The sequence below is a fragment of the Panthera onca genome, chromosome B2, assembly GCF_046562875.1.
Source record: "Panthera onca isolate mPanOnc1 chromosome B2, mPanOnc1 haplotype 2, whole genome shotgun sequence".
In the NCBI taxonomy this organism is placed as follows: domain Eukaryota; kingdom Metazoa; phylum Chordata; class Mammalia; order Carnivora; family Felidae; genus Panthera; species Panthera onca.
Window position 1 is genome coordinate 76594455 of NC_138343.1, and position 27546 is coordinate 76622000.

At 38.3% G+C, this 27546-nt stretch overlaps 1 protein-coding gene across 5 annotated transcripts in view; it reads right to left on the reverse strand.

The window, feature by feature from the left end:
- Nucleotides 1–17974, reverse strand: part of SNX14 (sorting nexin 14) — an 85096-nt gene extending 67122 nt beyond the window's left edge. For all 5 annotated transcript variants that reach the window (XM_078447122.2, XM_060616098.2, XM_060616096.2 and 2 more), the window contains exon 1: nt 17690–17974. In XM_078447122.2, the coding sequence (XP_078303248.1) occupies nt 17690–17889 (200 nt within the window). In that variant the 5' untranslated portion in view covers nt 17890–17974. The remainder of the gene's footprint in view (nt 1–17689) is intronic.
- Between the last annotated feature and the right edge of the window lie 9572 nt (nt 17975–27546).

Sequence of the window (27546 nt, forward strand, 5' to 3'; positions counted from 1 at the left end):
TAAGGCACCTTAACATGTCTCAATACAGGCAGTCCTCATACTGCACAGTCCTGATATGCACAAATTTTTGTTAGCACAATTTTGTGAAACACCAGTCCCCCAACAACACAGTTCAAATCCCAATTACCACATTATGTCTATTAATTGATAACTGTATAAGGTACAAACTGTGGTGCTAGTTCTTCAGTCCACAAATCACTACGTAGTGGTGAGAGGAGAATGAAGCCAGGCCACAGAAAGAGAAAAAGGGAAGTGAAGAAAGTATTGGTTGCATTTTAAATTCGGGTTCTACGTGTCTCTGAAGCCTAGCTACTACAACTCCAGTTCTTTCTGCACTTACAAAAACTTCCAAGGATTCCACTCTTTGCCAAACCTAGTGTGAGTTTAGTTTCTGTCATCTACCACAAGTAATATCTAGGAGACAATGAAGAGTTTTAAGAAGATTTTAGGGATTTTCAAAGTTTTACGAAGGAGAGTGGTATCACTAGACTCTATAATCAAAAAACCACTCTGGCTGCAGTATAGAGATAGCAGCCTGAACTGGAAACATGCAGGCTAATTAGAAAGCTGCAGTAATCCACAGGAATAAAAGGATAGCCAATACAGAGATAAAAAGCTGATTGTTCTGCAACACCTAAGAGGAAGAATTAAGAGGACTGAGTTGTTGATTATGTGAGCTGAAGGAATAGGTAAAAAAATCAGTTCTCTTTGGACATGCTAAATTTCAAGTGTCTTAAAACATGGCAAGCCAAGATGCTTCATGAGCAGTTAAATATTGGGTAGTTTAAATCTCTGCAGAGAATATGGGCTAAGGAAAAGATTTTGGGGATTATCACATAAAGGTCACTGAAGTCATGGGAATAAATGAAATGACCAAAGGAAAAGCTACAGAATGAAAAAAGAAGAGAGACGTTTAAGAAATAAGCAGAGCCAGAGAAATTTATAAAGGAATTAGAAGAGCTGGGAAGAAAACCAAGGATCAAGTCATAAAAGCTGTCAAGGCAAAAAAATCAATCAATCAATCAATCAATCAACAGGGACAAAGTAGTTAACATGATCAAATATTTGTAAAATTAAGTAAAAGACAGTTTAGCAACTGAGAAGTTTTAGCAACAAAAAAAGGCACTGATGAACTGGCAAAAGCAATCTTAGTAGAATGGCAAAGGACCACAGTGGATTACAGAGTGAAATGGAAAGAAGTAAAGTTGGTAAATGTGGTGAATTGACTTTTTAAAGGAACGACGGGCTAAGGTGGTGGCTGGAGGAAGATAATGAGTGAAAATGTTTAGTAAAACCTAATCATATTTAAATGTTGACAGGATAGCAGAAGAAAAGAGAAAAAAAGGAAGGAGAGAAGAACTAATTGAATAACATCCTAGTGAAGACAGCAGTAGTTGGGATTCAGAGCCTAAATAGAATAGTAATAAGAGGGGGAGATATCTCTTCCCAAATACCAGAGAGAAAGAACAGATGGATGGGAATGCAGTTAAACCTGTCAATTCAGTAGTGAGGATTAAAATATAGTGGCCTTCAAGTGAAATAGGAGATGCTCAGAGAAAAGGCAAAGGTTGCAAGATAAGTTCTAGCAGATTGGGGAAGTTCTGAAACAGCTGCTCAGGAAAAGTAAAGAAAAGGGTATTCTGAGGAACTGCTGGACAATACTGAAGTTGAAGAGTTAAATTTGCAGATTTGGGACTTTCTCTTAGCATTCAGTGACCAAGATATAAACACTAAAAAAGCAAGCAGCATCATTGATCCAAGATTTGAATTTTGTCAGGTGAGTGCATAGAAAGGAGTTAAGGATTCTGGTAAGAGAGTGGTTGAAGTGATGGACCATGGATTCTAAGCTAGACCAACTCTAAACTGCATAGGAAAGCAACAACAGAAGTGAAATAACAGATAGGAAGAAAACAAAGGAGTCAGGGGGCTGAGAAGTCAAGGAGCAGGTACAATGTGACTGACTGAATGAAAGAAGTAGACAATGGTCAGCAAGAAGGATACTTGTTTTTTAAGATTTTGGCGGTAAACCTCTTTCTGGTGATAATAAGGGCCACTGTATGTTGATCCAAGTGGAAGGCTGAAAAGGAATCACCTCAAGATAGACTATTTGGTTCGTTATTCACACAAGCACTGAAGTCACCGAGAATGATGACAAGATTTAAAATGGGGAGAAAGTTTATAACCCACAAATCAAAGTCATCTATAAACGAACACAAATGACCTGGAGATTGATATCAATGAGAAAACAGACAAATGGCATATGTTTCAAAGGAGTAAGAGACTTCTGCTTCCTTGTCAGAATGATTGGTACCAGACTTACCTTCCAACCATAAACAACTATAAAATAGGACAAAACATATGCAGTACCTTTCAGGCACTGGACAACAGGTAGTAGAGGATTGTAATCTGATTGTAACCAAGCACACAATTGAGTTCCACATCCACCCCAGTTCTCTGACTGGGAACAATGTCCCAAGTACAGTATGGAATACAAAAGATTACAGAAGACCTGGGAGCTCAGAACTGGGAAATATACAGCACCAAGTAGTAAGAAGTGAAGATGGATGATTAGAGGGTGCTTACCTATTAACAGACAGTGACCAAGTAAATATAAAAGCTCTGAAACAAAGACTCAGCCACCAAACCAAATGAATTGCCTGGTCTTAATGTTGGCTGCAGAACAAAATAAAAACCCCTTAAACTTGTATGGTCCCTTTCAGTCTGGCCCCAGTTCACCTTTCTACTCTTACAGCTTCCCATTCCTTTTTTTTTTTTTTTTTAAGGTTTATTTATTTTTGAGAGAGAGTGAGTTTGTGTATGTGAACGAGCAGGGGAAGGGCAGAGAGAGGGGGAGACAGAGGACCCAAAGCGGGCTCTGTGCTGACAGTGGAGACCCCAATGCGGGGCTCAAATTCGTGAACGGTGAGATCATGACCTGAGCTGAAGTCGGACGCTTAATGAACTGAGCCACTCAGGTGCCCCCCCCCCCACTTTTTTTTTAAAGTAATCTCTACACCCAACATGGAACTTGAACTCACAGCCCGGAGATCAAGACTCACATGCTCTACTGACTGAGCCAGCCAGGCACCCCTCTTCCCATTCCTTTATCCAAAGCTTCACTCTAACCAAAATAGCATACCTGACATCAAGCTTTAAAAAAAAAACCAAAAAACAAAAAAACCCTATGCTTGGAAACTAACCCAAATTATAGAGATATTTCTAAATTTTTTTTAAGTTTATTTATTTTTGAGAGACAGAGACAGAGAGACAGAGAGATGGAGGGGAGGGGCAGAAAGAGAGGGAGACACAGATCCAAAGCAGGCTCCCGGCTCTGAGCTGTCAGGGCAGAGCCCAATGCAGGGCTCAAACTCATGAACTGTGAGACCATGACCTGAGCTGAAGTTGGACACTTAACCCACTGAGCCACCCAAGGCACCCCTTAGAGGTATTTCAAAGAGGAAATTATGAAATTCTTGTCCACAGCTGCTTACCAAAAATCATTTTGACCAAGACAGACATGACTCAGAATCCAGAATTTTTAGGTTTTGAACAGTACATATTTCATATATAATTTAACACCTCCAGTGAGATCTAATGCAATACTCCATAACCACATATTAATACCTCTGCAGCAAAATATATGAACTATAAGAAATAAGTCAGAAATAAATACTATAAATAGTCTCATGTCTATTCAGGTCAGGTTTTGTCATCAAATGTAATTGGTGTCAGTCAAATCTAGGAGAAAAGTTACTTCTTCAGAGCCTTCTGATTTCAAAATTACAGATTAGGAATTATAGACCCGTACTCAGACTGAAAGACAATGTATGGACTATAACTAAGGCAAGCAATAACTATGGTATTATTTAAGAAAAAAATCTGTATCTTTATTTTTATTTTTTTGAGAAAGAGAGAGCATGAGCAGGGGAGAGGCAGAGAGAGAGGGAGACAGAGGATCCCAAGCAGGCTCTGCGCCAACAGCAGCAGGCCTGTTCAGGAACTCGAACTCACAAACTGAGAGATCATGACCAGAGCCAAAGTCAGACACTCAACCAATTGAGCCACCCAGGTGTCCCCAAAATCTGTATCTTTAAATGCATTACCCCTGTGGTTCTCAACGAAGAGTGTTTTGTCCTCCAGGGGACATTTGGCAGTATATTTCTGATAGTCACAACTGTGGGGAGAGGGGAAAGGAAAGTACACTATTGACATCAAATGGCTAGAGGCCAACGCTCCTGCTAAACATCCTACAATGCACATGCCAGTCCCCCAACAACAAAAAATTATCTAACCCAAATTATCAAAAGTGCTCAGGTTGAGAAATCCTGCATTAATCAGAGACAAATGTTAAAACCAATAAGCTAAACACTCAGAAAGTTGGGGAAAAATCAGGATCCAAACACAGAAAAAGGAAGAAAATAATAAAGAAAGGAATCGAAATCAATAGACAACAATGACGAGAAAAATAACAAAATACAAGCTAGGTTTTTGAAAAATTAATAAAATAAGTAAACCTCTAACTGGAAACTAGTGGAGATTACTAGGGCACCAATTATAACTTAAAATAGTGATAATTACAGGTTCCTGGGTGGCTCAGTTGGTTAAGCATCCAACTTCAGCTCAAGTCATGATCTCACAGTTGGTGAGTTCAGGCCCCACTTCGAGCTCTGGGGTGACAGCTCAAAGCCTGGAGCCTGCTTCAGAATCTGTGTGTGTGTGTGTGTGTGTGTGTGTGTGTGTGTGTGTCTGGCTCTCCCCCACTCTTCTGATTCTCTCTCTCTCTCAAAAATAAACATTTAAAAAGATTTTTAATTGATAATTAAACTAAAAGAGTAAGTATTTTTCCTACTTTTCCAATTTGAGCTGTACTAAATTGTAACTAAATAAACCTAACAGATGAAGTAAAGCAATTCTAGACGGAAAAAAAAAAAAAAAAGAATTCAAATTTTAAAATATACACAGAATAAAAAATATGAGAAAATCATCATGTTGCAACCTATAATGAAGTAACTCATCATGTTGCAACCTATAATGAAGTAACTCATTCAGGGAATAAGTGATAAAAACCCAAACTGAAGGTTTGTTGGGCAAAGTATTAGCTGTCACTACCCAATTCCACAAAAAGTGAGGCAACTCCATCTGATGTGGAATTATCCTCTCAGGTGACATAAGATGTACATAACACCACCAAAGTATTCTGCACACACACACACACACAAATCTAAATATGATTGAACTTATAAATCTAACACCTTGTCTCCAAAAAAAAAAATTGCAGGTGAAGACATAAAACAAAAATCAAAACAAAAAAACAAACCAAGACACCATGAGGAAACTATTAGCAAAAGTGAAAAAATGACCCAGTTTCTTCAACAAGTCAATGGTGGGGAGAGGACAAAGAAGTAGGTAATGAAGAGTGTTCTATATCCAGGTTGACAAACTATGGCACGTGGGCCAAATGCCACCCACCTTGGTATGGCTCTCAAGCTAAGAGAAGTTTTTACATTTTTTTAAAGGTTCTTAAAAAAAAATGAATATGGGACAGATACCTGATGCAGCCCAAAAGTCTAAAATATTTACTATCTGACACTTTACAGAAAAACTGTGCCAACTCTTGTTTTAAATTATAAGAGATTTATAAAAGCTTAAGAGATGTAGATGTAGATCTACAATGAGTGGATCTATTTTAGATCCTGATTTGTATAGTATACTATAAATTTTTATACAATTAGGAAAATTTGATTACAGACTTGTTATTAGATATTAACCACTATTAACTTTTTAAGGTTATGGTTTTGTGTGGAAGTGATTTTTTAAATGGGGAAAGTTCAGATTTTTTTTCTAAAAATGCAGATATTGCTGGTTATTGAACCTGTGTGATGAGTGCTTAGAAGTTCCTTGGACTCTCTTTTTTTTCTATGTTATGCTTGGAAACTTTCAAAACCAAAGTCAATAAAAAAGACAGTTTTTAGCAAGACCAAAAAATAAAAGAAAACGAGAAAATACAAAATATATAAAGTATAGAATAAAAAAGAAATAATCACAGGTAAAACTGAAAAGAAAAATGAAACTATGAATAATTATGTTCATAACCTGGATAACCTGCAGGACATAAATTTCTAGAAAAAGACAAAAATGCTAGAAATTATTATGTGAAGAACTAGGTAACTTATATAGACCAATTATCATTACAGAAATTAAAACAGTAATCAGAGATCTGGCTGAAGGAAAAAAAAAAAAAGGTCCTGACCCAAATGGTTTTACCAAACTTTAATGAGATAATCCCTATCCTATACAGATGGCTTCAGGAAAGAAAAAATTAGAAAAAGCTGGTAATTTAGAAGGATTAATATAATTTTAATTCCCAAATCAGATAAAGACAATATAAGATGAATATTAGGTCTATTTTAATTTATGAAGTATTAAATAAAATATTAACTAAAACTAGCAGTGTATCATAATGAATAACAATACATCATAAGAAGGGCATGTTTTTAAATAGCTCATTACCTTTAAATCTATATCATCACAGACTAAAGGAGAAAAAAAAAATCTAAACAGTGATGCCTCTTGACCTAACCACTAGTTTACAGACAACAGAGAGGGAAAGGAATATACCCAACAACACTACAGGGATATAAACAACAAAAGCTAGACTATAAAAAACTCCAAAAACATATGGCCCAGTTTCTTAAACAAATAAATTGCAAGGTTAAAACAAAGTAAGCTGTATGTGAAGGGGAGGTAGCTTTCAGATCAAAAGATCATACTTGGATCTTGATTTGACTAACTGTAAAAAGTTGTTTACAGGGGCGCCTGGGTGGCTCAGTCGGTTAAGTGTCCGACTTCAGCTCAGGTCACAATCTCGCGGTCCGCGAGTTCGAGCCCCGCGTCGGGCTCTGGGCTGATGGCTCAGAGCCTGGAGCCTGCTTCCGATTCTGTGCCTCCCTCTCTCTCTACCCCTCCCCCGTTCATGCTCTGTCTCTCTCTGTCTCAAAAATAAATAAACGTTAAAAAAAAAAAAATTTTTTAAAAAGTTGTTTACAAATAAGATTCATTATGGATAGAGTAACAGACAAAAACATGGTAAAGTATGTGAAAATATAGTAAAATATTAATAATGGTAAAATCTAGGCAGTACATAACTGGTCATTTATTGTAAATTCCAACATTGCTGTATGCTTAAAGGTTTTTTTTCATAAAATGTTGGAGGGAAATTCTAACAAATTCAGGGAAATCTGAACATTTAGTGGATATTTGATGACGTTAAGAAACTTTTTTTTTAATGTGATGTGGTATTGTGGTTATGTAAGAAAAAAGGACTCTTGTCTATTAGAGATACATACTGAAATGTTTAATGTTTATAAATAAAATATGTGGGGTTTGCTTTAAAATAATTGTGGGGGGAGATATTTGACTTTGAGCTCATAATTTTTTAAGCTGGGTGACAATGGTTTCTAAGAGGCTTCATTATATAATTCTATTTTTACTTATATATGTTTAAAATTATCCATAATAAGATTTTTAAAATGAAAAAAAAAAAAAGGTGATTAAAAAGAGCAGCGGCACTTAGGTAGCTCAGTTGGTTGGGTGACTGATTTAGGCTCAGGTTGTGATCTCAGGGTCCTAAGATGGAAATGGAGCCCCCACTCCACGTCAGGCTCAGAGCTGGGTGTGAAGCCTGTCAGCCTGCCTGAGATTCTCTCTTCCTCTTCCTCTGTCCCTCTCCCACTCATACTAGCGCTCTCTCTCTCAAAAATGAAAAAAAAAAAAAAAAAAAAAAAAGACATTCATTAAGAGCAGATCTAAATGTAGAGATTATTGATGTTCATGGATGAAAACTTTAAAAACAGTAAAGATATCAATTCTATCCATATTAATTTACAAATTAAGTAACACTGTGGTGGCATTAAATATGACTGCAAATTCTCTGACACTCTTCACATAAAAAAGCAGGAGTTTAGGGGCACCTGGTTGGCTTGGTCTGTAGAGCATGCAGCTCTTGATCTCACAGTTATGAGTTCAAACCCCACATTGGACATGGAACCTACTTTAAAAAAAAAAAAAAGGGGCACCTGGGTGGCTCAGTCAGTTAAGCCTCCGACTTCAGCTCAGGTCACAATCTCACGGTCCGTGAGTTCAAGCCCCGCGTCGGGCTCTGGGCTGATGGCTCAGAGCCTGGAGCCTGCTTCCGATTCTGTGTCTCCCTCTCTCTCTGCCCCTCCCCCGTTCATGCTCTGTCTCTCTCTGTCTCAAAAATAAATAAACGTTAAAAAAAATAAAATAAAAAAAAAAAAAAGCAGGAGTTTAATTTCTTTCCCCTTAAATAGGGGCTAGCCTTAATAATTCACCTCAACTAAAAGAATGGGGCAGAGATGCAGCTACCTAACTTCCAAAGGTAGGTCATAAAATGGATATGGCTTCTGACAAGGTCTCTTTCTCAGGATGCTCACTTTTGTAAGCCAGTACCATGATGGGGAAAAAAGCCACATGTAAAGGTTGTATATACAAGTTCTGGGCTATAGTCCCACCAAGAGCACACTCAACGATAAGCATCAACTGTCACACATGTGAATGAATAAGCCAACAAATTACTATTCTAGCCCCTTGCCTTCATTTACCTAGCTGATGCACAGTGAACACAGACCAACTCCTGTCCAAATTACAGTTCTGTGAGCAAATTAGATGTTGTTGTTGATTTAAACCACAAATTTGAGGGATGGTTTATGTGACAATACATAAACAAAACAGAAACTACATTCAAAATTCCAGCTCAATCTTTTGACAAATTTGACATATTCATTCTAAAATGAATAGGGAAAATAAAGGTTTAAAAAGAGCTGTGCCAACTTTGGGAAAGAAGGGCCAAGAGTGAGAATTTGTCCTAGCAAATATAAAACCACACTGTAAAACTTAACAGTATTGTTGAAAAAAAGAAAAGGAAAGGAAAGAAAATCTGTTACTGTTATAGTAAGAGAAAAATAAAAGAAACAGAACTTGGAGTGAAAGATCTATGAAGTTTGGTAACAAAATACGTAACACTCTAGAGTCTATCTGTCTGGGTTAAAATCCTGGCTATGACACAATGCAAATTACATACCCTCTCTGACTTGTCTGGTCCTCTATAAAATGTGGCAATAATAATACCTAATCATAATGTTATTATGATGATTAAATAAGATAAAAAAAGTGCTTAGAATAGCCTGTCACATACTAAGTTAAGTGTATATAAGCCAGTTGTGGTAATTTAAAAAGTAATAAAGAACTATCAATGAAGTAAAAAGACAACCTATGGAATGCAAAAAAAAATTTGCTAACCATATATCTGATGAGATTAATATCTAAAATAAATAAAGAATTCAGAGGCACCCTGGGTAGCTCAGTCGGTTGAGCGGCCGACTTTGGCTCAGGTCATGATCTCACCGTTCGTGGGTTCAAGCCCCACATCGGGCTCTGTGCTGACAGCTCAGAGCCTGGAGCCTGCTTCGGATTCTGTGTCACCCTCTCTCTCTGCACCTCCCCCACTCATACTCTCTTTCTCTCTCAAAAAATAAACACTAAAAAAAAAAAAAAAAAATTCATACAACTCAATAGCAAAACAACAAATAACCCAATTAAAAAAGTGCAGAGGACCTGTTGCATGTCAAAACTCTGTAGAAATGATATAGCCAGTAAAGTGATACTAGCTCAGTGCTTCAAGATGACTGTCCGTGTTTATAACCTTGATAAAGTGTAGACTTTATATAACAAATGCCTGAGAGCTCTCCCTCCTAACTTTGTTACCCAAATGTGGCCTTAGATGGTTTTCAACTGTTACGTATTTTCTCTCTGATGTGGAAGTTGAAAGGTCTTTTCTGGCACCAACAGGCAAAACCACTAAATATGGAAAACCTGACTCTTTATCAGCAATGTTGTCAGAAAAAGATCATAAAGGGGGGAAATATGAAAGTGAATAAAGAAAACACCACTTCAAATGAAGCTGGGAGGTCAGAAAGGGGATCTCTCACAGCCTACCACTCATTAATTGCAGACCCCAACATGAAGAGAAATACCTCGCACTGCCAACAGGAAGAAGCCTACCTTACTACTCCAACAAGGGGGAGAAAGTTTCCATGTACAGCAAGCCCAGCCAGTGAGGATATACCACAACTCTATCAATGCAATCCCTACCAAAATAACCCCAACATTCTTCACAGAGCTATAACAAACAATTCTAAAATTTGTATGGAACCAGAAAAGACCCCAAACAGCCAGAGTAGTGTTAAAAAAGAAAATCACAGCTGGAGGCATCACAATTCAACACTTCAAGTTGTATTACAAAGCTGTAATCATCAAGACAGTATGGTACTGGCACAAAAACAGACAGATCAATGGAACAGAATAGAGAACCCAGAAATGGACCCACAAATGTATGGTCAACTCATTTTTGACAAAGCAGGAAAGATTATCCAATGGGAAAAAGACAGTCTCTTCAACAAATGGTGTTGGGAAAACTGGACAGAAACATGCAGAAGAATGAACCCGGACAACTTTCTTACACCATACACAAAAATAAACTCAAAATAGATGAAAGACCTAAATGTAAGACAGGAAACCATCAAAATCCTAGAGAAAACAGGCAATAACCTCTTTGACTTCAGCTGTAGCAACTTCTTACTAGACATGTCTCCAGAGGGAAGGAAAACAAAAGCAAAAAATGAAGTATTGGGACCGCATCAAGATAAAAAGCTTCTGCACAGCGAAGGAAACAATCAACAAACTAAAAGGCAGCCTACAGAATGGGAGAAGACATTTGCAAATAACATATCAGATAAAAGGTTAGTATCCAAAATCTGTAAGGAACTTACCAAACTCAACACCCAAAAAACAAATAATCCTGTGAAGAAATGGACAGAAGACATGAACACACATTTCCAAAGAAGACATCCAGATGGCCAACTGACACATGAAAAAATGCTCAACATCACTCATCATCAGGGAAATACAAATCAAAAACACAATAAGATACCACCTCATATCTGTCAGAATGGCTAAAATTAACAACTCAGGCAACAACAGATGTTGGCCAAGATGCAGAAAAAGAGGAACCCTTTTGCACTGCTGCTGGGAATGCAAACTGGTGCAAATTGGGAGAGGTGCAGCCACTCTGGAAATGCAAACTGGGAGAGGTGCAGTTTGCACTCCCAGTTTGCATTCCCAATGCAAACTGGGAGAGGTGCAGCCACTCTGGAAAACAATATGGAGGTTGCTCAAAAAATTTACAACCACTTTAAAAACCATTCAAAAATGAAAAACCATTAAAAATACAAAAATTCTGATTCAAAGGGGCACATACACCCCAAAGTTTATGGCAACACTATCAACAATAGCCAAATTATGGAAAGAGCCCAAATGTCCACTGACTGATGAATGGATAAAGAAGATGTGGTACATACATACAATGGAATATTATGCAGTGATCAAAAAGAATAAAATCTTGCTATTTGCAACGTGGGTGGAACTAGAGTGTGTTATGCTAAGTGAATTAAGTCAAAGAAAGATAAGTATCCTATGACTTCACTCAAATGTGGAATTTAAGAAACAAAACAGAGGAACATAAGGGAAGAAAAGGAAAAAGAAGTTAAAAAGAGAGACGGGGGCAAACCATAAGAGACTCAAATACAGAGTTATGGTCATTAAGTAGGGCACCTGTTGGGATGAGCAGTGGGTGTTATATTTAAGTGATGAATCACTAAATTCTACTACTGAAATCATTATTACACTATATGCTAACTACCTTGGATTTAAACAAAAATTAAAAATTAAAAATAGTAAAACATTTGTATATTTTTTCAAAAGAAAAAAAAAAAAACAAACATATGCCACCACTCAAGTTCTTCCAATGGACTTTTACTCAAAGAAGCCCCTGCCATCTCTCTCCTTTCTCTACATTCCTCTCGTTTGATTTTCAGACTTGTCTTTGGTTTCCCATAGCAATTGCAATTGTTCTGCTATTCCTGAATAAACCCATTTTGCTGGTAAAAAAAAATAATAATAATTAATTAGTTAATAAATAATAATGCAAGAGAACCTAAACAGACATTTCTCCAAAGAAGTTATAAGAAATACCAACAGGTACATGAAATGATTCTCAATATCACTACTCTTCAGGGAAATGCAAATTAAAATCACAATGAGATATCCCCTCACACCTGTTAGAATGGCCATCACCACAAAAAGGAACTACTTGGGACCACATCAAAATAAAAAGCTTCTGCACAGCGAACGAAACAATTAGCAAAACTAAAAGGCAACTGACAGAATGGGAGAAGATATTTGCAAATGACATATCAGATAAAGGGTTGGTATCTGAAATCTCTAAGGAACTTATCAAACTCAACACCCCCAAAAAAAATAATCCAGTGAAGAAATGGGCAAAAGACATGAATAGACACTTCTCCAAGGAAGACATCCAGATGGCCAACCGACACGTGAAAAAATGCTCAACATCACTCATCATCAGGGAAATACAAATCAAAACCACAATGAGATACCACCTCACACCTATCAGAACGGCTAACATTAACAATTCAGGCAACAACAGATGTTGGCGAGGATGCAGAGAAAGAGTTTGCATTGCTGGTGGGAATGCAAGGTGGTGCAGCCACTCTGGAAAACAGTGTGGAGGTTCCTCAAAAAATTACAAATAGAACTACCCTATAACCCAGCAATTGCACTACTAGGTATTTATCCAAGGGATACAGCTATGCTGTTTCAAAGGGACACCTGCACCCCAATGTTTATAGCAGCACTATCAACAATAGCCAAAGTATGGAAAGAGCCCAAATGTCCGTTGATGGATGAATGGATAAAGAAGATGTGGTGTACATATGTACAACAGAGTATTACGTGGCAATCAAAAAGAATGAAATCTTGCCATGTGCAACTATGTGGATGGAACTAGAAAGTATTATGGTAAGTGAAATTAGTCAGAGAAAGACAAATATCATATGGCTTCACTCATATGAGGACTTTAAGATACAAAACAGATGAACATAGTAAAGGGAAGCAAAATAATATAAAAACAGAGAAGGGGACAAAACATAAGAGACTGTTAAATGTGGAGAACAAACAGAAGGTTACTGGAGGGGTTGGGGCGGGGGATGGGCTAAATGGGTAAAGGGCATTAAGGAATCTACTCCTGAAATCATTGTTGCACTATATGTTAACTAATTTGGAGGTAAATTAAAAAAAATAAAATTTAAAAAAAAAGAAAGAATGGCCATCATCAAAAAAACAAGAGATAACAAATGTTAGTGAAGATGTGGAGAAAAGGGAACAAGGGTTTGGTGTACTGTTGGTGGGAATGTAAATGGATACAGCCACTATGAAAAACAGTTTGGAGGATTTTCAAAAAATTAATACAACTATTTTATAATTCAGCAACTCCACTTCTGAGAATATACCCAAAGGAAACAAAAACACTAACTTAAAAAGATATCTGCACTTGCATGTTCACAGTAAAATTTTTACAACAGTCAAGATATGGAAACAACCTAAGTGTGCATCAATGGATGAACAGACAAAGAAGCTGTGGTATATATACACAAAAAGAATATTATTCAACCATAAGAAATGAAGAAATCCTACCATTTGGGATAATATGGATGGACCTTAAAGGTATTATGCTAAGCAAAGTAAGTCAAACAGAGAAAGAAAAATAGGGTATGATCTCACTTATATGTAAAATCATAAGGAAAAAAACCTCATACCATAAGACATCAGACTTGTGGTTACAAGAGGTGGAGCATAGGGGACAGGAAACTGGAGGGAGCTGGTCAAAAGGTACAAACTTTCAGGAATAAGACAAATAAGTACTAGGGATGTAATGTACACCATGATGACGATAGCTAACAATTAAACTACAATTAACTAAAACTACAACGACCTACTAGTATACATTCACTAAAATGACTAAATCCACAGACAGTATCAGACAGAACAGTCAAATGTTTTTGGCAGGAGTGAAAATTAGTATAACTACTTTGTAAAGCTATCTGGCAGTATCTACTTAAGTCAAACAAACCCATACACTATAACTAAGCGTTTCCATTCATGGGCATATACCCAAAATAAATAAGTCTACCAAAATAAATATATATGAGAATATTCATAGCATTAATAATAGCCAAAAACTATAAACAAGTCAAACGCCCTTCAACAGAAGAATGGATAAACAAAGCGTGTCATATTCCCAGTGGAATACTGCACAATAACAAAAGAGACTGAAGTACTGATATACACAACAGTATGGATAAATCTCAAACACAGGGTGAGAGAAAGAAACCAGATACAAGAGGACCACATAATTACATTCATATGAAATTCAAAAACAAGTAAAACTGATCCATGGTGACTGAGGTTACTCACAAAGGTGTCTGCTGGCATGCTAGAATAAATGAGATAAAAATAACTGCTAACATTTAATAAGAGTATGTTCTATATGCTGAGCACCAATTTAAACACTTTCCATGTATTAACCACTTAGTCATCAAAATAATCATATAATGTAGGTACTAGTATTATCCCTATTTTACAGATAAGGGGACTGTGACAGGTAAAAGTTAGATCACTTATCCAAAGTCACATAACTGATTAATGGAGGAGTCAGAATCAAATTCTTACAGTCACGCTTAGGTTCAAAACTTTCACACACAACCATAAATTGCCTCAATAATTAATGAAAACTCTTAATACAATACCTGGGCCAAACAAAACACTTACAAAGTGTTAGTTAGCTATTACTACTATTACCATTATTAGTAGCATTAACTTAAAGTATTCCTTAGTATAACACTCAAATACTCAATACTATGATTGCTAATTATATCTATGCTCCTACTTTTCCCTAACACTACCATAAAGGTGATATCATAAATAATTTGAAATATGTAAAGTATGTTACTCTATTCCTCCCACAAATCACTTACAACAGCCAAAAGTTATATCTATTTATCTCTCCACAGATAACATTCATAGCCTTAATTGCTATCAAAAGAAAAATTTATATACTAAACAATACTTTGAATACTTTCAAGGCTATAAGAGAAAAAGTTAATTTTGAAAAAGAGTATTATTCTAAGTTTTACCACATAGAGGTAAAGCTCCAAATCTACATACTAACCACTATAGATTTTAAACTTAAAATTTCTTTTTAAGTTATTTCTATAAACTGGTGAAATACCTGTGTAAAAATCACTTTTTGAAGGTATGCATTAAGTATATCTTCTCATTTCTTCTAATTCAATCATTATGCCCCTGGTATTTTTTATATTTTACATACACACACACATTTTTTTTTTTAATTTCTGAATAGATGTGCCTAGTATTCCCCACTCCTAGAAGGGACCACATTTCCTTATGTAACAGTCTTCCAGAGATAGCCAAAGCATACATAAACACACGTTTATATGTACATATGAATCTACACACATATATTTTTTCAGTTTTTTAAGTTTAATTATTTATTCTGAGAGAGACAGGGAGGAGCACAGAGAGAGAATCCCAAGCAGGCTCTGCACCATTAGCACTGTGCCCAACGTGGGGCTCGAACTCATGAACAATGAGATCAGGACCTGAGCAGAAACCAAGAGCCAGATGTTCAACCGACTGAGCCACCCAGGTGCTCCGTGAATGTGCACACGTACTTTAATGAAAATCACACAATACGTTGAAAAGCACACTATATACACTGTCTTGCACCTTCCAAAGGCTTTTTCCTGTTAAAAGGGTACCTAACCATTCTTTCATTTTATTTACTTATTTAAGTAAACTGTACCCCAATGTAGGGCGTGAACTCAAGACTCTGAGATCAAGAGTCCATGCTCTATGGACTGAGCCAGCCAGGCACCACAGGGTACCTAACCATTCTTTTAGTAAAGACAGTTCTATGATGTTTAAGATCACTTTTGCTGGTTTCAACACTAACAAAGGAAAGTACCAAAAACAGTCTGAAAAAAAATTCTTTGTTTGAATAATACAAATAAAGATACAGGGTACAGATCAAATGGTATTCTATGACTTAACAACATAGAACACTAGACACTACAATTAAGTAGACAACCTCAGAAATCTAGTTCAACCTGATCCTACATGTCCTACTTTGGACACCTAAACTGACCCATCTACCGAAGGAGACAGGTTAAAAATTCCTGGACAAAAGTTAAGCACAAAAAGTTAACCTTTCATATTAAAGCTGTTAATCTAGAATACCTTCCAGATGACAGAAAGCGAAGTACTTAATAATTAATTTCCACTCTGCTAAGGATTCTTAACAGAATTCCTTTAGGTATTCCTGAAATCAAACATCTTACTATCACAATCAAATCACATTAGATCTCAAATGATATTTTCCAGTAAAATATCAATCGTTATTTAAACCTAGTATTATATAAACCCAGAGTCCACTAACAAGAAAGCAAAATGGCTAGGGAAAAAAAATCTGATCCAACCGTCACACGAAATGGTTGCCTTAGAGCAAAATTAAATAACCAAATTCCTGGTGAACGCTTTCCCATTCCTCTCTTTAGGGATCAACTACCTCGGGAAAGAGTAAGGATGCTTTCATGTTCAAAACATCAGAAAAAACATCATGTAGATACTGTTGCTGACAAGTGTCTCAGACTTCTCTCCGCCAAGAGCAAATCCGGAAATAATTTGAAGTTCTCCTCCACTACCTACTTCATCATTTCTAGAAATAGCTAACTGAAGGAAATCAGTTTTATTTCAGGGGCAGAACTTTCCGATTTCAAAGTGCCAACTGAATTTACCAATTTTAAACTTTCAGTCTTCCCTTTTCGAATATTCTAGAGATGTCAAGACAGAGACTATTTTACTTTCTGACTTCGATTCAACAAATCTTTACAATTACCCGTTTTAACCAACCACACTTTGAGGAAAGCTTCAGCTACAAGGCTGTGTGTGTGGCGCGCGAGTGCTTCGGTTGCGTGACTATGTGTATGTGTGCACACATACATGCTTATGCAAGCTGTGTGCGCACGCGCGCGCCTCAGCTGTAAGACTACATATGTGTGTGCTTTGGCCGCAAGTCTGTGTGTGCGCGCGCACTGGCTGCAAGGATGCGTGCACGACTGTGCGCGCTGCGGCTGTAAGACTGCGTGCACGTGTGCGCGTGTGTGCGCGCAGCGGCTGTAAAATCGTGTGCGAGTGTGCGCAGAGCGGCTCTACAACTGTGTGAGTGCGAGTGTACGCGCACGCGCGCGGTGAGAGCGAGGGGCGTCGGCCTAAAACTGTGGCTGCTACAACACCTAGAACCCTCTCGTCAGCTGACTGGACCGCCCTGCAAGGTCTCTAATTGAGACGTACATATACATTTCACTCCTCTGAAAAACAAAGATGATGGAGGACCAGGTTACAAGAAACAGGTGAAAACTAGGTAAGAATCGGGGCCAGGTGTCTCAGAAGACCCGGCCTCAGGAAGGGGGGCACTGGAACGCACCCCACCCACGCTCGCACTTCCGGGCCCGGACGCTCCGCCCGGCGCCCCGAGGCCCCTCTTCCCAAGGCCTCGGAGCCGGCCGTAAGTCCCGCAGCTGCGCAGCCCGGGCGGTCTCCACACAGTGAAGCAACCCGGGCCTGCGCCTGCGGCCTCGCAGAACAGCCGCCCGCCAGCTCCCCGCTGCAGCGTTACCTGTTGAGAAGTAGGGAGGCGACGCTGAGGCAGAGCAACAGGAAGCAGAACAGCGGGTACTGGCGGCAGATCTCGCGTCCTACGTCGAGCCGGAGCCGCTGCTTCAGCTTCTCCCCCATCGTCCGCACCCAGGGCACCATCTCCGTTTGCGTGGCTGAAGCTGTGCTACAGGTTGAGGCCGAGGTTGAGGCGACCCCCATCAACCTCCCGCGTCTCCGCCCCCGCCGACCTGGCGGCTACCCACACAGCCGCCGACCGGCGGACCGACCGCCGGCTGCAATCGCCCAAAGCCCCGCCCAAGGCCCCGCCGCGCCTGCGCGGCCTCCTCCCCCCCACCCCCTTCCCCGCCACAGCCGGCCAAGGGGACTGCCGCACGACGTGCCCGAGATCGTCACCCCTTGGAGGCCCAGCGCGTCCCGCAGCTCCTCCCTCCAGGGCAGGGTCGCGCGCCGGCCTCCCAAGGAGGGCCCGATTTCACTGGCTACTGGCCTGTTTTGGAAATCGGGGGGTAAAGTTGCAGCACCCAGTAACCTTCGCCTGTATCGCGGAGGAGAGAGAGAAGGTTGTGCCGGAGCACGGGGTAAATTACAGCCCCGAGCAGCCGCCGGACCCTGCCTGCGGGACATCCTGAGCTCGCGGGGTCCTCTGGGGACTGTAGTTTTTGTGACGCGAGCGGGCGGGGGAATGGAGTGCGTGGTCCCGGCCCTAGCCTCTCGGTGGGGACCCGTCGAGCTTTACGTGACGCCCAACAGAGAGAATGGAGTCCTTATTTGGCGGGGGCTGGGTAGGGGAGGACGCGTGAGTAAACCCTGGAATTCGGGAGTCAAACCCACCGGGCCGTCACCCCTTTGAGTGTGCATTCTGCGCGCTCACAGGCAAGGTAGAGCTCAGGTCACCATGGCCTTGCCGGTCTAATCAAAATCCAAGTGTTTGGACAAGGCAGGTTGGCAGGTTAGGTTAAATCCCTCTGGTCTCGTGGAGCTTTCGATTTAGTTAAGTCATCACATTTCTAAATTTAATATATGATTTTCCGCCAGTCGGAGAGATGCAAGAAGACATCATCGTAACAAGTAAAATTTATTTAGACGGCGCGCTAAGCACTTTCATTTAACTTTCAAACATTTACCTCATGATGTAGATACTCCAGTTTTTCCCATTTTGCAGCTAGATTACGGAGGCTAGCAAAACCGGGATTTGGAGCAGTTCTAACCCCAGAGCCGGCGCTCTACTGCTGCCTGTCATTTTTTTCTTCCTTAGGATCTTATCGTCCAAAGTGCGGAAACAGATACGTTCAGAAAGTATATATTGTTTAAATGGGGTATGTGCGGTTTCATGAATATTTTTCCATTTTACTCCAAATACAAGGACCACCTTTAATGATGCATTATTTTCCTTCAGAATGTATCGTCCCTAAACTATTCTATTAATGCTAGTTTTATTGACATAATGATTACCATTTTCTATCCTAAATTTATACACATTTCTAATAAATTTTTAAGGATTAATATCAATACAATTGCGCAAGGGTAAGAACATGATACATACTGTCAAGTTTCTTCCTAGAATGGTTTACCAATCCACAGTAGTATATAAAAGCATCCATATTTCACTGGTCCTCGTCATTAGGGATGGTTTAAACTAACATCACAATACACTCATACTGTACCATTTCTGATTAAATTATTAAAACGCCATGTAACATCACTGGAAAACTAATTGCTTTTTTTAATGTTTTGAAGTACAGAAGAAAACATTTAGTATATTAATTTCACTTCTGCAGCCTTTTAATGGCCTTTGAATGATCTAGAACCCCTTGTTTATATGAACATCCTAGGACTACACTGAAATATAAATAAAAGGTATATGTTGAATTAATCTACATGTATCTAGGGCCTACGGTGTAGTTGAGTAAAGTACTTTAATACTTGTGCAAGTTACTTTATTAAACTTTTCTGGGAAGTTATATTGCCAATCTTATTCTTTATAAAGACTTGTTCTGAATTTACTGTTCAACTTTGTACTAAGAGCCAAAACATTTAAAAAGCAAAATGTTTTGTTTTGGTTTTTTAATTTTTTTTTTTTTTTTTTTTTTTTTTTTTTTTAGCGTTTATTTATTTTTGAGACACAGAGGGACAGAGCATGAACGGGGGAGGGTCAGAGAGGAAGACACAGAATCCGAAGCAGGCTCCAGGCTCTGAACTGTCAGCACAGAGCCTGACGCGGGGCTCCAGCTCATGGACCACGAGATCATGACCTGAGCTGAAGTCGGACGCTTAACCGACTGAGCCACCCAGGCGCCCCTAAAAAGCAAAATGTTTGATTTTCAAGTTAGCCTTAACAACATCCAACTTAAAGGTGGCTTTTCCCCCATATGACGTTATTAGAGGAAATTTTGAAATAACCTAGACAATTTAAATCTTCATATTATGTTCAGGAAAAGTAAAAATTAAAAATAAATTTCTGCTATAAGGAAAATCCACAGCTGGGGGCGCCTGGGTGGCTCATCCCTTTAAGTGTCTGACTCTTGATTTCGCCTCAGGTCATGATCTCACTGTTGTAGGATCCAGCCCTGCATCGGACTCTGGGCTGCCAGCTCGGAGCCTGCTTGGGATTTTCTCTCTCTCTCAGAAATAAATAAATGAGGGGCCCCTGGGTGGCTCAGTCGGTTAAGTGTCTGACTTAGGCTCAGGTCGTGATCTCATAGTTCATGAGTTTGAGCCCCGTGTCGGGCTCTGTGTGGACACCTCAGAGCCTGGAGCTTACTTCAGATTCTGTGTCTCCCTCTTTTTCTGCCGTTCCCCCCCTCTCAAAAATAAACAAACGTTAAATAAATAACTTCAGAAATAAAATCCACGCCTAAAGCAAGAAAAAGAAATTTGGGTGTCTGGGTGACTCGGTTGAGCATCCCACTCTTGATTTTGGCCTAGGTCATCAGCTCACAGTTCGTGAGATGGAGCCCTGAGTCGGGCTCTGCACCGACAGTGCAGAGTGGGCTTGGGATTCTCTCCTCCCCTCTTCAGCTCTTGCACATGTGCACTCTCTCTCTCTGAAAATAAACTTAAAAAAAAAAAAAAAATTATGGTTGATACAGACTTCATAAAATAAAATACTCTTATTTCATTAAATGTTTTTTCTTTAACCTTGTGGTCTGTTATCAACACACACAGAGCTTTAAACTTTTTTCCCAAACTTTTATTAGAAGTTTTGAACTTAAAGCAGGAATATGGAATATCCACAATCAATCCTAATTCTGAAACCAGCTCCACCTTCTACTAGCAGTATTTTATTGAGCAAGGTTAAGTTGATCTACCTCAACCTGTGCATCCACAACTCTAAAAGAGAGATCTCTTAAGAAGTTTAAAGAGATTTAAATTGGGTGTAAAGTACCTACTAAGTGTCTTTATACAATGATTAATACAAAAATTTTCTTAAATTATTCTATCAATTTCTGAGTGTGACAAAAGCAGCCAATACCTTTATTTGGATAATAACCTAAAATCACAATGACCTAATAGGAAACAGGGTCCAGAGAGGTTCTTTGCCTGCTCTTCTAGACCTGCACTGTTCAATATAGTAGCCACTGGCCATTATCTGACTACTGAGCATTTAGAATGTGGCTAGTGCCACACTGAATAGACATGTGCTAGAAGTGTAAAGTAGACATCAGACTGCACATGAAAACAAGAATGTAAACTGAATTTTTAAAACAAATGTTAAATATTCTCAAAATAATGAGCTAAAATATTAATCTCATGTTTCTTATTTCTATAATGTGGCCACATTATTTGTAATTTTACTAAACTTCTAATGTAATTTTAAAATTACATTATGTGGCTTTCATTATATTTCTACTGGTCAGTGCTGCTCCAGACTAACATTAGCTATGGAGAGCCAGTACAATTAAATGTGTAAATTTTTTGATAAATGCCACAATTACTATGTATGCCAGGGTACATTTTCAAACTTAAGTAGAAAAAAATAATTGATTATGCTTTCATCTAAAGGGCTCAAATATCAAGCTACAATAATATCTCCCATTATTTTAATGAATATTTATTGAATTAGCAAATAAATATAAGGCACTGTACTAGATGTGGTGGCAGATACAATGATTTAGGTGCATTTTTCTGACCTCCAAAGGCTTACAATCTAGTGGAGACATATCACACATGAAAATGTAGAATACATGGCATGTTTATATATAAAGGCTGTAATAGTTTTTAAAAAATGACAAGTGATGGGAAAGAAAAATTTTCAACTAGTGGGGATCTGGGAAAACAATGATTTGAGCAAAGACTAGGATTTATCTCTTTGCTTTCACTTAATATTTAGAAGTCAGGCAGCAGTAGGCAATGTTAAGTATTTAAAAGGCATCTAATTAAACCTGATTCTCCCAACTCCACCAGCACTATACAAATTGTTTATGTTGGTACAGGAGATTTAAAGATGTTGAAATACCTGAATCCCAGTTGTTTGTGGCCTACTTCACTCTGACAACCCAGAATATACACCAAATTTTAACTGTTGAGGGCCATGATCTGCATGGCGTAAGCGGATCAGGAAGAAGATAGATGAATATATAGACATTACCCCTAGGAGCCATTCCAGTCTACCCCACTCACAGATGCCTACTATAATATGGAACGTATTCTCCTGTAACAGGATTGGCATTTCTAAACCCCAGTTTCAGCCCACTATGTCTCAAAGCATCAAGTTTCATATTTTAACTTTGTGGCATTCGTGATGTTATCTTTAATGTTACATTTCATAATACCCTCTTCTCCCCACAACTTATCCCTGTGCATCAACCTCTGGATATAACATCTGTTAAAGGAACTACAGAACTGCCTTCTTCACTTCAGGAAATGTTCCTTGCCTTCCTTTTCAAAAAAGGAACTACAATGGAGACTATGTAATTCAAGGAAGAACATTAAGGGATTTTAATGGGTGGGAATTTGAGATGTTCAAAATGCAGCTATTACTTTCCTATTTAACACCCCTTTTTTGAGTGACCATGAAGTAAAACCTCCAATGGGAAGATATGAAGGACTACAACTTTATACAACCAGTGGCTCAAATAGATCCTCTCTGGATACAAAAGCTGTTTTGACCATGAAATTCTGGGAAGTCTCATGACCTTAGCACCAAACAATTTAAGCATTTACTGTTTGTCATCTTATTTCTAAACACAATGGAATAACCATTCTCTCTAACCTTTCATGGAAATGGGTCATAATTACAGAAAATGTCAATCATTTCATAACTGTTTAGAAACTAAAAATATACTGGACATCTGGATGGCTCAGTCGGTTAGAAAGTGTCCAACTTTGGCTCAGGTCATGATCTCACAGTTCATGGGTTCGAGCCCAGAGCCTTGAGCCTGCTTCAGATTGTGTCTCCCTCTCTCTCTGCCCCACCTCTGCTCATACTCTCTCAACTGTTAAAAAAAAAGTTTTTAAAGAAACTGAAAATATACTCACCTGCCTGTTGGTAAATATTAAAGACTGGAAAAGGCACTTAAATTCTAACACCATCACTATCTTGTATAAGACAGCCAATGTTTCTCTTGTCTATCTTTTAAAGTTACCTCTTAAATAAGCAAAACATTATGCCTTATGTCATATTAACTACACAGACAATGGCTTCCTTTCATAAAAAGAAAAATGCTACCTATATCCAGGTGTTTAAATATAGCTTTTAACTGACTTCAGTAACTTCTGAAAGTATTTTTGGAAAGGCTTTGCCATCCTTCCCCTTACCTCTAGGTAGGCTATTCACTAAAACAGAAAAACAAATTTTCATATGGTACTTATAAACCACTATGCAAGTATGCTTGGTTCAGAATGGTGAAAATCACTAATATTGGTACTTCAGTTCTAATTCTAAGGTTGCTACCAAAGAAAATCAATTTTTATCTTTACTAAAAAAGAAGCTATTTTAGTAACCTGATTGTAGTTCTAAGAACATAGAGTTCACGGTGGATGGCTGGCTCAGACTGTAAAGCACGCAACTTTTTTTTTTTTTTTTTTTTAGAGAGAGAGCACAAGCTGCAGGGAGACGGGCAGAGAGAGAGAGAGAGAACCCCAAGCAGGCTCCACACCCCATGGAGCCCAACATGGGGCTTGATCCCATGATCCTGGGATCATGATCCAAGCCAAAATCAAAGGTCAGACACTCAACTGACTGAGGAACCCAGGCGCTCTGAGCATATAACTCTTGATCTTGGGGTCATGAGTTCAAACCCCACCCTGGACATAGTTTACTTAAAATAAATGCTCTTTTAAAAATAGAAATCTTGACTAATAAGGTAATCTTGGAAATTTTTATTGGAAAATTTTCCCTATATATTGAAAGGCAGTTACCATTTAAATTTAGGTTTCCTTAAATTTATAGGTTTAACATGAACACAAGACTTTAAAACAATCTGAATTTCAAGCACTGCTTATACTCTTCAATTGTGTTAAGTTTGAGATATATCCTTACTTATTCAACGTAACTAAGAACTCTGTACCAGATGTCCTATTTACAGTTCTATGTACTTCTATTTTCAGTTAAAATAATAATAAAACAGATTAGCTCACTTTATTTCTTGGGGCTAAGATGAAATCTCCAAGAAATATCCCTATCTAAAATCCTTTTAATGTCCTAGGTTTTCACACATTGATAGCACATCATATATTATTCTTAAATTGGCTTAATCCTATTTATTGAATCAGCCCTGCCAAATTTCATAGCTTTGCTTTCTTCTAGTGTAAACCATCATATGAAATTGTTACTGATCATGGTGGAGGATGGGAAATTGCAATTAACACATATACTGTTAACAGTGAATTTGAAGAGTAGCAGCAATACTGAATAGAAAATAATCCTGAAGATTCTTCCTGTAATTACAGAGTACAGAAATATCAGATTTTCAAATGTGGTCAGATGTTTTAAAACCATGGTTTTGCTCCTTAAGTTACCTTTAAGCAGAGGTTGATAAATTTTGGTTTTTGACTTCTATAGCTAAGTTACAAACCCATAACACAAGGAAGAAAAATTAGCTAGTAGACTTATTTACACCCCAGAAAAGCCACAGGCAGGACTTTTATCTTGGTGTTCTCTTGTTTATGTTCCTCAGGGGTACTTTGTTGATAGTTTTAAAGTACCTAGAGCAAGAAGACTTTACTCTTTTGGCCTAAGTGGATTTTTGAGGGGTTGGCTGGAGGTGGAACACAACGAAAAGGTGAAGTGAAGGGCACCTAGCTGGGTCAGTCGCTGGAATGTGCAAATCTTGATCTCAGGGTTGTGGTTTGAGCCCCCACATAGGGTGTAGAGTACTTGGATCAAATGTAGCTGGATGTGAAAAGAGAAATTAACAGGACACATTAACTGACAGAGCAGAGCACTCTGTGTTGTTGCACATAACACAGAGAATCCAGCCTGGACAGTAAAACAGGAATCCACATAAGATGTGATATGAAGCCATGAATGTAGATGAGATCAAGAAGACAAGTACAGATGAAAAAAGGGAAATAAGGACAGATAAGAACGAGGTGGTCAGAGATTAGAGAACCAGCAAAGTGCCAAAAAAAGACTTTTCAAAGATTCAATGTAACAAATGACTTAGAGGGTAAAGTTTTGTTTTAAGTGTATTTTGAGAGAGTAGGCATGTGAGTGGGGAAGGGGGGGGGAGGGGGAGACAGAGAGAGAGAGAGAGAGAGAGAGAGAGGGGGGGGGGGGGCAGAGTCCTAAGCAGGCTCCGTGCCGACATGTTAGCGCAGAACTCGACATGGGGCTCAATCTCACAACTGTGAGATCATGACCTGAGCTGAAACCAAAAGCCAGAGGCTTAACCTACTGAGCCACCCAGGCACCCCAAGGTTAAAGCTTTTTTAAAAAATGTTATTTTCATATCAGGCTACTGGTGTCCTGTGAACAGCTCTTTAAAAGAGAGGAGAGAGGAAAATCAACCTAAAGGAGTATCATCCCAAAACTGCCAAGCTACCTAGGAAAATGTGGAATAAAATGCCTTTATCCTAATAATGTAAAACGCATGGTTTCAACCTTAAGAGAGTTTACTGGGGCAGGGAGCTGTGGGAGGGGATTTGCTGGTGCTTAGAATCCTTATGCTATTTTGGATTGATTATATGCTAACCCTATAATTTTGAGAAAACATTTGAGCTATTAGTAATAAATCATATTTCAGAGATTGGATTAGCACTTAGACTACCTTTTATTTCCTAATCAGGTTCATTTATATTAGTATTATACCAATTGAATTTTGCCTAGAACTATGTAACTAAGGGACTTGAGATAAACGAACACTAATTCTAAAGATTAAAAAAGTTACTACCACAGGGGCACCTGGGTGGCTCAGTCAGTTAAGCATCCAGCTCTTGAATTCAGCTCAGGTCAGGATGTCGATGTATATGGGATCGAGCCCACATTGGGCTCTAGGCTGACAGCACAGAGCCTGCTTGGTATTCTCTCTCCTGCTCTCTGCCCCTCCCCCACTCACACATGAACCCTCTCAAAAAAAAAAAAAAAGAAAAGAAAAAAGTTACTACCACAAAGGGAGAACCATATTGCTCAAATATTAGTTGACATCTACATTACTCAGACTGATTTCCACCTAGTGCAATATTAACACTAATTTAGAGAGTCGAGGTAACTTCAATAATGCTCTGTGAACTATATGGGCTTGATACAATTTTCTTCTTCCGAATATACAGGTTCCAATGTTTCCTTAACTGCAAGAGAAATAAGCATCCTACTTACTCCCCTCAAAGAATAATAACTAAGTTATCACAGATGTTCCAGAAAATGTTCATACATGTAAGCTATTACACGTTGATTACAGTATGAATTGTCTTTTAATCTAACACTTTATATTTTGTGAAACTAAGTCTTCACAAAAGTATGTCTTCACAAAACTATGAATGCAAAGAAACAGAAAATCCTCTAGGCAGAATGTTACCAGAAACATAAGCTGTACCTTATAGAACGTTGAGAGACAGAAAAATACCAAAATATAATCTTTTCACCCAGGACCAAAGAGATTATATTGTGTTTGCACATAGTTCCCTCATTAAATGCCTCAATGATTAGGAAAAAATATTTTTATTATTGTTTTCACCTAGAACTATTAGGAAACTAAAAAGTATTTAAATCATTGAAATTGTGACTGTATTAATGCACACAAATTTGGTTGAGCAATCTATACACACACACACACATCAGGCTTAGTAGAATGGGGAAGCCATAGGAGATTAGCATGCCTTATGTCCATTAATGAATGGGTCTAGGTATATTAGTTAATAAGATTTATTTTCTTCTTCAGTTTCCTGGGGTATGTGCATGTGTTTCCAGATACTACTATTGCCATTAAAAATTAGCTAAGATTTCTGGTACCAAAAATTTCAAGTCAGTTTCTCCCTTGGTATTTAATATAAAACTTAATGTTTTAATACCTGGAAGCAGTCCTTAAGAACAGCTAAAATGATCTAAGATGTTCAAATTGCCTTTATGTGGAAAAATTTTAAAGGACTTAGACTGGAATCAGCAAAGAGTATATGACGAAAGTCATTATTTCCACAACCAGATTAACATGGATTCTCATCAAATCTGGGTATGGTAGGTTTGAGAAATCTCTACCAAAATAAAGAATGTAGTCACATTACCAGGTAAAATAGCATACATGAAGGTAGCTGTGTTAAATATAAATGGAAAAACAAAATGCTGCACAATGGGTTTCGTTTTAAATGTTCAGAAATTAAATACTAAAACAAAAACCTATTTTACTATTCCCAAAGGTTTTTCAAAATACTCTGCGTTGTCCAGTCAAAAATGTCACTAAATTTTCATGTTTAGTCACA